Raw genomic sequence first — 15,273 nt, 5'->3', positions numbered from 1 at the left:
CTGAAACATTAAACATTAAGTGTATGCATTTGTCAATAAAATGTAAATGTGTGAAATTAATGTAACAATATATGCCTGATGAAGTTTGTAGTTAAACATTTTGCTTAAGATGAGTGAGATATTATATTTTATTGTAATGGGTTAATTTATCTGCAATGAGAATACACCATCAAAAATATATAGTTAAGGGATAAGCCCATTCCCACACACAGAGAAATGTAAAAGAGATTAAAGTCAACTCTAGAAAATTGACTGGTAATTATGACGAAATTTGAAGGACTAATTCCAATGTTTTCATTTAGTTGTTCAGAGTAATGAAACAGTTTCTCTTACAGTTGGTTCTCATTAACATTGGGCAGAAATCAACCACTGAATACAGAAATACACACACCACATGCTGCTTGGTATGTGAATGAGTAGTAATGAAGAAAGAATTTGATGGGAAAGTATTCTTTGGCTACAAAGTGCAAGAGCAAATGATAACATGATATTGATACACAACAGGACATAAGTACTATATTAACTGATTATATACCTGAGATCTCTTATGTTTGACTTCAAACTGTCTCCTGGTGAACACATCACTTTCATCAATCTTCTTACAAATCACAGTCATCAGACCATAAGAAGCAGCTACATTGTGGCCATTAGGCCAATAAACTGTTAGAGACTGTAAAATAGAAAGGAGACAAGTTATTAAAATACTCTCTAAATATAACGGAAAGAGTAATACTATTAAAAATCACAAAAAGCTCCCCATAAAGAATCTCCTCTCACACATCATGTACTTTCACACCAATATTGTTACTTACCATAAATTTCCAATATTACTTATTTAACTTTTAGATGTTTTCAATAAAACTACGGCATGATCTGATTAAGATGTAGTTCTCATTGTTCTTCACAATATCCTTAAAGCCAAAGGAGTACTCTTTATGTTGAATAGTAACAATTGTTGAAAAAGTAAGTCCTACGATAAAGGTCTTTTACAAATACAGACGCAAATACAAAATTTCTCTACTGCTGTCATTAACCTCTATCATTTCCATATTTCAGAACATTCTATTTCTAATGCAGCATGAGGTGAATGGATTTGTCTCTGACAATACACATAGTGGTAAGAGCCTCATGGGATGTAGCAGAGTGAAAAATGAAACATGTCTCCCTGAAGAAATTCTTTTGAAAAATAGCTACCTTGACTATATGCAATGATGGTTTATGGTACTTAAATACTTCTGAAAGAAACCAAAACATTGTTACTTACATATTTGCAAAACATGTTAGGATGATAATATTTTGGGGCATAAGTATATATTTCTACTAGCTGTCATTTAAACACAATTTGAATTCTAACAAACAAACAAACCACAACATAACAATCTTCAATGAAGCACAAACCCACCTACTTTGTTTAATGAATAAGCAATTTAAGGATTTATAAATGATTTAAATGTCAAGTATGAATATGAAATTTTAAACTGAGTTTGGAAAAGAGCCGAAATAGTTTGAACTGCCTGCTAAGTTACTTTACATAATTGGTGACCACAATGGTTTAAGATGCATTTGTGCCAAAGTTTCTTCCCCTCTTTTTTATCCTTCTCGGACACTATCCCTTAAACATCAAATAAATTGTAGGACATATTAAATAAGTTAGTTATTACTTTAATACCATGCAATCAGCAGACTACACACATACAAGAAAAAAAAATAATCTTTTCAGTTAGGAAAGTAATTCTGAAGTTAGTGCATTTTCTTTGTGATTAAGATAATGAGCATGTAATCTCTTCTATTTAAATAAATGTTACTCATATGAGTTGTTGTGTAGCAAGATAAACATTTAGGATACCATATCAATATATGGTAGATATTCTGTTTTAACTTATTGTACATCCGCTGGTATAGGAGTTAATGCGACTCTTGATTAACACTCAAATGTTCTGGAAACATTCATCTTATTAGACACCTACCTCATCAGAATCATCGATGGTGTTCAACATTACAATGGATGTACAGTTGTAATCAAACACCAGTCTCCAAATATCTTCTATGGTTGAGGATAAAGGTGTTTGGGTCATTATAAACCCCCTCTGTGAAATGTCCTGAAAATATATATATCAAAATATATATATGTTTATAGGTGACATCACTAGTTAAAGCATTCTGGAACATACACATTTCACACATCTTGGTAATGCAATGAATGAAATTAAACTTGTTATCTACATGTCCTTTGAAGGTTCCATATCTTGTAGGAGCTATCAATAATTCTTTCTGATGCTGTGGTGTCCGTCCCGGTCCCTGTTAGGCAGATTTTGATGGTCGCGTGGCAGGGACGACACAAATTACGTAAATCCCCAGTCCAACAGAGATATATAATGATTTGTTCTGTATTTTGCAGGATTGATCAGAATTAATATGTTGAACCCTACATAATCAGTGGTATTAATATGATTAAAGTGCCTTTCACACACAGAGACCTTACACGGTAAACGTTAACATTAAGACTGAATTGGCTTACAATGCTGCCACACACAAGGTTAAAGACATGTTAACTTAATGTTTCTGTCACAAGACAGCATAAGCCAATTACACTCTATATATATGTTTAATTCCTGGAAATCATGTAAGGTATTTACATACATCTTCTTATATTAAATTATACACGAGGGTTTACGACAAATAAGTGTTTGCAATAACAGATGCATATACATGTAAGAAATTTTTCTACAAAAACAAATCAGTTGCTCTTAGATTTGATATATAGAAATCAGAGAGGTACCTAACCACAAACCTTGGCAAAAGTAGCATTGATGTAATCATTGGACCCAAATAAGTTGCCTGGGGATTTCAAGACTGGTCTGAATTTGTCCACTGTAAAAGAGTAATATGGAAATTTCAGCAATATAAATTACCTACTATCAATAACTAAAATGTGGTGGCAATTTTATTGAACCATGTAACAAACATATGTTTTAATTGTTACATAACTAAATATAATGAAAGTAGCTCACCTGGAAGGAGATCAGGGAACCTGTTCTTATGATTATTTTCAGATGAATTTCCTACTAGGGTTGCCAAGTCCTCCTGATGTTTGGTATTTTTTTGCAAAATCTAAACAAATGAATGCATTATTGTATTTACGTTGAATACACACTGACTAAGCACATCATGTAATATTGCCTACTTTTCTAATTGAATCCCAAATTACTGAAATATTAATACATAATAAAGGAGTGCACCACCAAGTAATACAACATACATTAATTAATACACCATATAGTAATACAACATATTTAGTATTACACTTAAACAATCTATTGTTAATCATCATTCAGTAATACACATACCTGGAATTCCTTCTTGCATTTTGCCTTCATTGCTGAGAGGTCAAGTTTTTTGAGTTGATCACATGACATCTGAGAGTCTGGAGACAACATGGCTTCCAACAAAGCATCAAAGATGAACAGATACTGGAGCTAACATTGAAAAGAAGCATATTGACCTCATCAAATGTAAGGAATTCTAGAGACTAGTTGTCCTCCTACAAACTGATTCCTGTTTCCTCACCATCAATTCTTACATGTGACACAATTATATCATAGATACTAGTAATGGATATACCAGTAGCACCAATACAATTACTCTATGTATCAAATATACTTACTTTTGTCAGTACCATGTTCACCCTGTCTTTTCTCATTCCTTCTATGACATCAAACACACTGACTTCCTTCTTGGTTTTAATGACATCCATCAGATCATAAAGACCAATGAATGCACCAGTAGCACCAACACCATTACTTGAAAAAGGAAAATGACAGATAAATAATTAATTAATTTGTCTTACAATTGAAATTTCTTGTCCTCAAGGATCTCAATAGAAAAGTAAATCACCTCAATGAGAACATCATGAATGAGTCTGTATGAAATAGTTAAAAGAGGATTGTGAAATGTTCTGGGATTAACATTTCTGTCTCCCTTCTCTGTGTTCTTACCTACAATGAACCAGTAAATGTTTGCCTCCTTTCTGTTGATTCTTGATCTGTTTGATGACAGAGATGAGGTCAGCAGAATCGGAAGGAACACCTCCGTACTTCCAGCACAGAATCTCATACTGTCTTACAGTATGAACTCTCTCATTACCCTGATGTAACAATGTAATAATAATAATACACAAGTGAAGCGGCAAATAGTCAACATTGCATTCCATGATTCTGAACAGATCTACTGTAAACAACATAGCCATGTGGGATGGCAACAAATAAAATCTTAATTCATTAACTGTAACATTCTTTCATCCTCTTCATTATCATGAGAGACAAAACAAGAATAAAAAATGACAGAAGTAAAGAAAGTAATAATTAAAGTCAGTCAATTAATCAACCAATTATATAAATCAAATATAAATAGCACCTCTGATTCTGTAGATGGTGCTCCTCTACAACACAAATAACACAAGTACACTATTTTGATGTAATATAGACAATCTGTTTGATTTTCTCATATGGGGTGCAATAATTTAAAGAAATTGTAAAATGTTAACTTTTGCTTCCTCTTTAAGTGCCTTTTATGAACGAGTTACACCCTATATATAGCTATCTATAACATCACAGATATTTGCCATTCATTTTTCTTAGGATGTGCATTCTGAGAGCTGTTTGACTGCATCAGCAGGACTGATATTTATGCCTATAACAGGTGTATTAATGTATATATGGTAAGTAGTAATATTCCTTCATTGGAAACATTCATTTCTCTAACATAACAATGCTATGCATTGCACAAAAATAAAACAAAGGAGAGTCCACGTCGATTAAATGTATATGATTCTTAAATAATTTCAAAACAAGAGATCAAAGACTAATGAAACAAACACCTTGATGTTGTTAAATGATCTGAAGTTATTATCAGTGTAATGACAAATCAAGCCCCTCCTTCAACTTAGTCTTCTTTCTTTCATCTGGTTTTATCTTTGTATGAAACTTCTTCTTCTAAGCTGTACAGTTACAACTCATCAGAGCAAACACAGTGCAAGGTATGAATGCCCCGCAGTTTCATACACATTCATAGCCATCAAGGATTAGAATATGTTTTGCTGGATATATTGACAACTAATTGATGGCAAGTGTTAGCTCAGTGATTAACACTGGTGCCTTCCAATCATAAGGTCCCCAGTTTGAGTCACTCCAAGATTAATGTATGTCTTCCTGTTACAGAGTTCTTGACAATTGACAATTCATAATCATGGATGTTAAATATGAATCTAAGAGACAGACTCTGGTCAGCTTGCGGCAATGATAAGCCAATGAGGCTTATTCGCAAGTCACTGCTTGCAGGAGGATCTAAAATACATGGTTCTTATGCTGCTATATAGTACAATTAATAACAATTCAAGCAAAGATCATATTGTGATGAAGAGTGTGGAAGGAGAAAAAAACAACAGCATATGATGGTTACTTAATAAAAATTTCTCTTTGTTTTGAATATTTGAAACATAATATTGAAGCGTAATTATACAATTGTCATGCAATCAAAATTAAATGTTATAATCTGTTTTGGTTATTAAAGTGAAACAATCCTAGTCAAGTAGAATCTACAACTAAGAGTGCTTAGCATATTATTGGCAGGTCTGCCATCTTTCCACTTTACTAGGTGCAAGCATTGAAATATCTTCAATTCATTTTGAACGTCTATTCACACCCAGCTAAGGGAAAACACAAATATCTTTGTTCTAGAAATAGACTTTGACACCATAGGACTCCATGAGAATTACAGTTTCTATCCTTCGAGTTTTAAGTTATTTTATACGCACCAAACATGGTAATATTTATTCTTAGCATTAAATCATATCACTTTGTACTTAGTTGTTTTATTGTATTTGTAAACTTGGTTAAATAAATAAATATCAAATGTTGATGAAACAGCATCAGCAAAGTTTCTAATGACAGTTGTCCAAACATAAACATAATATGGCAAACACTTCATATTAAGGTGCCCTAAGTTTATTTACTAACCAACAGGACCTTAGTACTAAATACTCACAGACAAAATGAGCTATATAGTTATCTTTTGTGGATATGAGTTTGATTTATATTCATCATGTCAGCAGAGTAAAATATTAAGTCATACCTTGATAACATTCATTTCTCTGAGTATGTAGCTTCTGAAGGCTGTTGTCTCCATCAACAGTACTGTGATAGCAGCATATTTCTGGCTTGTATTGACCTTGTTTGGCCAGTATCGTGCATCCTTGGAATACTGTAGTTATTGGTATAAAAATATAAAAACATGATGAGAATTAGCCTATTAACCATATGTTGCATTTTACAGCTCTCTTGACCTCAACTTACTGAAACTTGATTTCTCCTGCAAACAGATTGGGATCGGTGAGTTTGAAGAGTTGATTTGTTCACATTTTGCCATGTCTGCCTTGAACTGCCCATCATTTTGCCAGAATCTCTTGTTAGAGCTTGCTATTGTTTGATACTTCCATATACTTACACATACAACATGTACAGTGCATAGAGAAATCTCCATTATAGCTATTAATCTGCTGCAGGTTTTAGTTTTACACATATTTTGCAGAGATGAGATTGTGGAGATTCTAGATACTCATAAGTATAGGATTTTTTATAAAAATTTTTGATATGAATACTTTTCTTCTTCCTTAACACATTTTTTAACTAATGTGGAAATTTGATTGATTTGCACCGTACAAATCTCCAAAACAGTCGCATTATCAAGTTTATTGTTACATTATTATTGTGACTGTACAGCGTGCGGAAGAATACGTGCACTGCATTAAAAACTGATAGTGATTTGGCTGTGATTTTGTTGTTGTTGTTGTGATGAGTTGCATATTAGATAGATAGGCAGCTCAACTACCTGTGCAAAAGGATGGGACTCATCACTCAGCTAACCAAATGGAAAACCTGCTGTTCAGTACAAACAGCGGGTCTTGGGATGCAACCTATAGCTAATGGACACTTTTGCGGAATGAATACACATACATGCACACACATGTCACATCATATTGATCTGTTATGGTTTTGACAATGTTAGTGTGGTTCAACACATCTCTCTCTTAATACTGTGTCTTTAATATGCTCCTTTTATTGGTTTCACATTTACTCCTTATATATATATATATATATATATATATATATATATATATATATATATATATATATATATATATATATATATATATATATATATATATATATATATATGTCAATCCATGTAATGTTTACCTGCTCGGTTTCATCTTTATCTACCAGCATCACTATTGTCTCTACATCTTCCTTCCAAACCATCCTCCAGAAATCTTCCTTTGTACCTTCCCTTGGTCCTTCAGAACAGTAAGAAATATCACAGGAACATAAACAATATATCAAAACAGTTGGTTATGGAGATCAATGATTTAAACTTTAATCTTCCAGTAACAACCACAGCATTTCCTTATTTTATCAAGTGCAATTCTAAAGAGATAATCACAAGTAACCACACAAAAGGAATCATTTTATGGTAGAAATAGACAGTCCTACAAGAATGCAGGAGAAAAGAAGACAAACAAACAATATTGTCAGCATATATGAACATTCTATCTAGAAATATAATAATGGCTGTCAATATGTTAAAGTGTTTAAAACAGCCAATATTGAAGAAAACAGTTGTAAAAAGGTGGGTCAGCTTATTTCTTTTAACATTGGATAAAATAGCAGCTTAAAGTAAAAGAAACAGGTACAGAAATAAGTCTGTTGCTAATCAACACTGAATTTAATAACAAAGGGTATGACAAATGATATTATCCTGACTTTTATTAATCTAGGGACTCCACATACCAAGACAGAGGCAAGGAAGCATCAAGAACAAACCTTAAAACATATTGCTTTCATTATAACAGCTGTTTAGTTTATCATATATTTTTTCTAATAACATTATGTTAGGGCACTTTATATATATTCTACTTGATACAAGCCACAAGTTTTACTCTACGAATTTTAACAAGCATTTGTCAAAAATAGCTCAGCATCTATGTATCTAAAATGTCCTAGAAGAACAACAACTTAGACATATCCTTGGACACTGATGTTCGTCTAATAAAGAGTACAAGCTCAGAATGAATGTTTCACAAGCGATCAATCTATACAGGACAGTTTTCCCACAAATGCTAAATAATAACAATCTATACAAACCTTGTGCTGCTATGAACGAGACCTTCCCCTGGTGGTTCTGTAATGAGTGAAGATGTATATTACAGTTTTCTACACATCTTGTTCAGAAGAAATATCAGAGCTTTCAAAAATACTACACAAATTTGAATACTTAGTTATCTCCTAGTAACTAACAGTTTTCCTTGACAAATTTGGATCTTCTAGATCTCCTGTCCTATACTGTAGTTAAGTCTTCACAGACTAGTTTTACTAATTGTAAACCAGTTTAAATTCTAATCGAGGTCTAAGCAGTGAAACTAAAACAGCTATACTGTAGTATTACTGTTGGCATATCCTCACCAACATATCCCTTTCTATATGAGCGGCAATAACATATCCCTGATTTGGGAGTGGACATATTTGACAGCACATACAATCTGAACAACCATGGGTTTCTTTTGATCTTTGTTTTCTATATTCTCAATTCATGTTTAAGGCATCATTACACAGGGAATAAGTATATATATACACTCTCATAAGTCACTTATATAATGAATAGTACTTACTTATTCACTCTATGCTATTTGCTGTATAAGTTATCATCCCTCATACCTGTATTTGAAGAGTTTTAATGTTTCTATCTGCACGAAACATGTTAACTTCCACCGGTATTATAATAGAGCGTATTCATTCGTACTTGTTAAATGTTCTCAAATCTGATTGGCCCGTCGACATCAGCTGACCTTGCATTAACCTATGTATAATGCAAGGTAAACTCAATGGCGGATTAATAGAAGTTGAAAATAGAAAATGGTATCTCGTTAAGCTTAATCCAGATCCCAGCTTTTAGCCCAAGCTAGTTCAGGCAAACAAAGTATGGTATAGCAACAAGCTCCTTCGGTGTTAACACCCCTTAGCAAAATGATCACCAAACTGAGAAAGCTAGCTTTCAGCATGAAGTACAATGACCATAGGGTGGGTTCAACAACCACAACCTCAATTACCATGCTGGTATTAATGTGAATATCATCGCATTAAGCAGTGACCTAGGAAAAAAGGCCTAACGATCCTGGTATGATTGTGCCTATTTCCGGTGATCGAATGTTAAAACAATTGCACTACACAAAAGTTAGCTGTTTGGTTTAAATTTCTTGATGGAATTGTTCACAAGTTATGACCCAAAATTAACTATATAGCTTAGCACAGTATATAGTGTACTATACTTAGTACATATCCATTGTACATCAATGCCCTAGTGTCACTTCCTTCTCATTTTGCTATGCTTGGACACAGGCAGATCGTTATGCTGTACAACTAGTGTTGTTCGATGAATAGGCTAATTATTGTAACATTCCGAGATGAAAATAAACCTTTATTTAGTACTTTGCATTAATGAACGGGGTTAATCAACAGTGTACCGTGCATTTATTGCTGGGCAATGCAGGAACGGTCGGGTGTATAACTCAAGCAGTGTAGGCCTAGTGCATCCAGCTATAGAGTTATATCCTGTATTATATATCCTGTATTATAAATAAACTGTATTATAAATATTTGTTCATTTTTCTTTTCTTTTCTCCCAGGGAGTCTCCTACCTTGTTAAGTCTTTTATGACTTTTTAGGAGACTTCCTTTCCCTTTGTACACAATTGGCGATAAAACAAATAAATGAATTTATTTATATCCCAGTTAATGCATTACCCTGAGATAATGCATAGTAGATTGTTAATTAACCCCTTATTCTTGCAATGATAGCTGTTGGACCCAAAGCAGTACCTTGCAACCAGAAATACCACCATAGTTTGTTTCATAATAGCAAACTTCAAGGCAATTACAATGTTACTATGTATATGATGACTAAAACAAAGACAAATTGCAACTTCCATAAAACATGGTATTGTTAATTCAGCCCATTACCAGCCTACCTGCAGAGACATGCAACGGACATTTGTGGACTAATAAAATTTGAGACATTAACCTGAACCAGGTTTATTGAGTATAATCACTAAACGAGTGCAATTATATACCAACAACAAAAAAGTTTTTATTTTTTTAAGGAAAATTGCTAATATATTGATGGTCAGTTATCCTGTATCTCTTTTTGTCTTCCAATCACATATGAAATTGCTCATAAAGAATTAATCTCATAACAAGATGTGAACTCTAATAATGCACATAAGCACATTAATCCTTTCAGCAAGGAAGATTTACCGTGATTATCTAATGATTGATAACTACTGTATCTTTGTATGAGAGGAATATTCTTAAGTTCACATTATAATATGTTATAGACTTAGTTGTTTTCCTTTTACATTGAAGCCAGTTATAGTGGCTAATGTAGATGATGTTATTAACCAAACTCACCAAAACTTATTTCAAGATGGAAAATAGAAATAGAACAGAAAATAGAATTAGTGGAACCAAACAGCAACTCTTCCTCACACCACAGAGCTCTATGAAGTCTCTACTAGCATTAAACAGCATCATAAAGTATAGAGTTGAGACACTCTGTTAAGATTTCTATGGCAGCTAATTCTACAGAATTGTCTAAAGCAGCTAGGAAATAGAGCAGCAGAAATAGTTGCCTCCATGTGACTGTTGAAAAGCAGCAGCTACATTTCACAGTAGAATTACCTTGATGTAACTGGCATTGATATAGTCAGACCTAATATCACTACCATCTGTATCCAGCCTAACTCTTGAATGATCATCTTGGTAAAATAATATAATTAAAAGGTAATCATAACAACATATGTGGAGTGCAGCAGTAAATCCCTGCAAAGATTTTTAAAAGACGAGTCCACAAGATCCACACCTTTCATCAGTGACGTAGCCAGGAATTTGAAAGGGGGGGAGCACTTTTTGCGATTGATATGGATTTTCAAAGTTGTAGGCACGACTATCTGAGCGGAGCGCCACCATCGGTTGGCGCGGAGCGTACAAGAAAATTTTTGGTTTTACAAACCCCCCAGATGGCCGGAAACGGCCCTTCCCGAGTGTTCATTCTGGTTCCCTGGCCTCTTGCTAACTTGAGACACCTCATTCAATATCACTTTTAAACCCAAAAAACAAATGAGTTAAAATAGTACGTAATTCAATACTACATAATGTATTTAAAATTAGCAAGGTACATGTACAGAGTAGTCTTACGTTTCAACTTCTGATACTTATAGATACAAAGATAGGCCTGAAATGTCTTTGATACAACTATAGCCAGTAATTGTCTTTGATACAACTGTAGCTATTAAATGTCTAATTCAATACTACATAATGTATTTAAAATTAGCAAGGTACACGTACAGAGTAGTCTTACGTTTGAACTTCTGATACTTATAGATACAAAGATAGGCCTGAAATGTCTTTGATATAACTATAGCCAGTAATTGTCTTTGATATAACTGTAGCTATTAAATGTTTAAGTTAGCCTAATAAGAGAAGGCGAGAGGTATCCGACGATTGCAATCTGATGCAAATTTCTCAACTGTTTTCTCAACTGAAATATTATCTGCGTAAATGGGTTCTTAACTACATGTTAAAAAACTGACAAGATCGGATCCTAGTCTTTTTCGGCGGGTAGAGTGTTGAATGAAACGGCACGCGATAGAAATGACAGCCTAGATGACAGAAGAATAGGTCACCTAATTTAGCCATATTCTTGCTACATTCATTTCAATAGTTTTTCCTGTCTATAGACTCTTAAACTCGTCCAGCAAGCTTATCGATTTGAATTATGGGTGTTTTTAAAAAAAAGATAACTTGGCCAAAAAAAATGTAGGCCCGGGCCTACAGTGCTACATACTGGCTACGCCCCTGATCATATGATATCATAATCAGCAGATTTTGTTTCCTGTTTGAATTCTTTTACATATTCTTTTACATAATATATCAGAAAGACAAACAATAGTGCTCTTTTACAATTTTTCCAGTAGGATGATTCTTGTTTATTGTCCAATGTCTGGACTTTAATACATTTGACGAACTTAACTGATGGACAATATAAACTTTCATATTTTGTAATATTGCCAGATATGCAGTGGCCTAAAAACAAATATCGTTATCGCAGTGTATTAGCAGTGTAATAATTATTACAGGAAGTGCGTATCACATACGATTGCTAGCTTAGCTTCATAACATGCTGTTCGTGCAACACCTTAGGACGACTCATAGAACGAACGTTGTCGACGTTGTTGTGCATACAGTTCGTGACATTCCATAGAGTGCGGTAAGGTAGGCAATATGTATTTTATTACACAGTGGCCAACTGTAGGCTTGTAATTGGCTATAAGCTAAATTTAGCTAATTTAATTGCATCTGCCAAACTAAGTAAGTAGTTGAATCAGTAGGCGTGAATGATACTACGATTACAATCGAGTTAACGGAGCTGACGAGTATCAAAAGATCAAAAGAGCACTGACAAAATACCATGCTAAAAACGGCAGTTTAAAAAAAAAAATCGACACTGAAAGGGGGGGAGCAGTCGCTCCCCCTGCTCCCCCCCTGGCTACGTCCCTGCCTTTCATCCTTATTTTACTGTCACATGAAAAGCGTATTTGTCATTGGAAGGAAACTTCATTTTTAAGTCTAATCTTTGGTATTCTTGAGATAATTTTGATAGAATATCATGTAATTGCTTTAAGAGGAAGAATAACATCATGAACACCCTAGAAATGACGAATCTGTCACATAACCTGGTAACATGAACTATAACTCTAATGGAACAAGATTATGATGATAAACTTACATGGCAAGAGAGCCTTGAAGAAATTCTTTGATTTATTCTGTAACTTGACAGCTGCAGTCCAAGGGTGTTGCTGTCCTGTTTTGAGAGCCTGATGCAAGAAAATAAAACAAGCTTGATTTCTGAAGCAGTGGAAAGAACAAGGACAGCCAACTATAGCAGAATATACGCTACTGCTATATATGTAAATTTCTACAGTTGCTCATAGCACCTGTTAACATCTTTGTAACAAATACAAGACATTTTAGTACTATTACTTAAGAGAGTGAACAAATGTAACCATTATTATCTCATCCACATACAGCAAGGTAAGGTAAGCTTGAACAATCACAATGTAAACATATGGAAATCTTCAAGTTGTAGCAATTTGCCTAGTCATAACAATTCTTAACAATTCTTTTCATAATAATTCAATGTATTTCAAAATTACTTCACAATCCTCCAAATAATTTCCACTATTTGTTTAAAAAATGGAACTTTTCATCAAAAGCTGAGGAACCCACAAAGATTTAAGCAAAGAGGTCCCAGAGTCCACTTGCAACCTAAACAGGATTCACTTTTTTCACTAATATAATTTGATCCTTCATACAGAAAGTAAATTTACCCTTAACTTCACATCCACTAGCACTAACGTATTAGCAATGATCTGTCTATACACGGCTGTGTGAATGACTCATGAATGATCCTACTGACAAACTGAATAATTCAGATTTTGATGTGGGAAGGTTACATAAGTGAGAAAGTAACAATATCGTAAGATCTTGATATTTTGAAGCTGGAGTATTTCTGGATTGTTCCTCTAGATCTATGTTATCTTTGGGATCATCAGTTACTCTGGAATTAATTTCAGGTCCATTGTTTGGTAGATCTATTCTAAAAACATTTTTCATGTTTACAACAAAGCTTCTAAGTAATATTCCTTATAGTAAAGGATAACACTACAAAAAGTTAGGCCTTGTGAAATACTACAAATCTTTTCAGTTCTGATGAAAGGACTTGTATACTGCATGTACACTGTACTGGTTGTAGCTAGAGGTGGCTTATTCTGGTGCTGCATGATTGTATTCATATTATTTGGTGGTAAAGTTATGTGAATTGAGTTAAGGTAAGGAGTTCCTGAAGTAAGTTATTATGATACCAGAAGGACTTGTAGCTGGGTAACAGAAATACAATTATTACTCACCGTATACTGTTGGACGATTTCACTAATAACCTTTGACCTTTCTCTACCCATGAAAGTCTTATACTCAATAATTTTCATTGGTCTTGGTGTTATTGGTTTGCTAGCTCCGAGATTGTCAATATAAACTCCTGTGTATTCCTCAAACATATCAGGGACTTCATATTCTGTGTCATCCTCACTTTGCAGGTCTGGCTGAGGAACACTTGGTAATTTACTAGCATCTGTTTCTCCAAGGTTGGCATCCTCATACTGGTAGTCGGTCTGTCTCTTAATGCCCTGACGAGGCATAGCCTTGGGTGCTGCATCAGCTGTTTCTAGGATGGTTCTCTCATACCCTGATACGTGTGCGGGAGCTTCTCTCTCAGTAAGATCTTGATATTTTGGAGCTGGAGTATTTATGGATTGTTCCTCTAGAGCTATGTAATCTTCAGGATCATCAGTTGCTCCTGGAATTAATTTCAGGTGCAATGTTTGGTAGGAGATTTATTTTAAACATTACATGTTTACAACCAAACTTCTATGTATACCTCATAATGGTTTTTTGTTAAATGCTATTAGTAAGAGAGGAACAACTTGATGGTGCAGTGTATAACAATTATTTCCTTAACACTAAAAGAAAAAGGATCCCTGTGGTTGATTTAAGATCAATATATAGTAATAGAATATTTCGAATATGACACTTGTTATAGTAAGGTCAGAAATCAATACTAAAAGGATTTTAAAATATCAAGTCATTTAAAAAAAAATCAAGTGTTTATTGGTATTCATAGGTATCTAGAAACCTGATTAAGATTCATGTTAATATGTTTTATGTGATAAAGTACCTTTAGAACTAACAAGAAACATACTCACCAGCATTAACATAATCAACATCTTGTACATCTACTGGTTTAGACTCACTCGCAGGCTTTCGACGGATTCTATTCAGATGATTGTTAGAAGAAAAAAAAATGGTCCAGCAATTGCATTACATTTATAAAGAATTGGCAAGATATAGTTATATAATTTACTTTGTTTGAAAGGGAAAGGGTAGACCATAGACCTATTCAATTTTGTCTTGGAATCTACAAACAAACTACCACGTCCTTCCAAATATCAAAAGAAAACAGGGGTGTTTGTACCTTGGGTTGTCCACTAGCATCAAAATACATTAACAACCTAATGGTTCATAAACCATCTTTACAATTTTGTGGAAACTTA

At 33.9% G+C, this 15,273-nt stretch overlaps 1 protein-coding gene across 9 annotated transcripts in view; it reads right to left on the bottom strand.

Moving 5' to 3' along the window:
* Nucleotides 1-15,273, bottom strand: part of LOC139978210 (uncharacterized) — a 264,286-nt gene that overhangs the window by 50,992 nt on the left and 198,021 nt on the right. For 5 of the 9 annotated variants that reach the window (XR_011796925.1, XM_071988163.1, XM_071988225.1 and 2 more), the window contains 4 exons: nt 14,926-14,993; nt 14,074-14,519; nt 12,894-12,981; nt 10,787-10,863 (listed from right to left, as the gene is read on the bottom strand). Coding sequence is in view for 8 of the 9 variants with exons in the window: in XM_071988163.1 (XP_071844264.1) it covers nt 10,787-10,863; nt 12,894-12,981; nt 14,074-14,519; nt 14,926-14,993 (679 nt within the window). In the remaining variant the exon portion in view is untranslated. Of the gene's footprint in view, nt 1-535; nt 671-1,967; nt 2,100-2,791; nt 2,872-3,011; nt 3,112-3,347; nt 3,477-3,664; nt 3,801-3,995; nt 4,145-6,129; nt 6,259-7,253; nt 7,352-8,198; nt 8,236-10,786; nt 10,864-12,893; nt 12,982-14,073; nt 14,520-14,925; nt 14,994-15,273 lie in introns of all 9 variants that reach the window. The other 4 variants (XM_071988189.1, XM_071988172.1, XM_071988180.1 and 1 more) reach the window with 3 other exon arrangements.

Source organism: Apostichopus japonicus, chromosome 2, assembly GCF_037975245.1.
Source record: "Apostichopus japonicus isolate 1M-3 chromosome 2, ASM3797524v1, whole genome shotgun sequence".
Taxonomy (NCBI): Eukaryota; Metazoa; Echinodermata; class Holothuroidea; order Aspidochirotida; family Stichopodidae; genus Apostichopus; species Apostichopus japonicus.
Note: the sequence above shows the minus strand (reverse complement) of the source record. Positions and strands in the feature narration are given on the sequence as shown.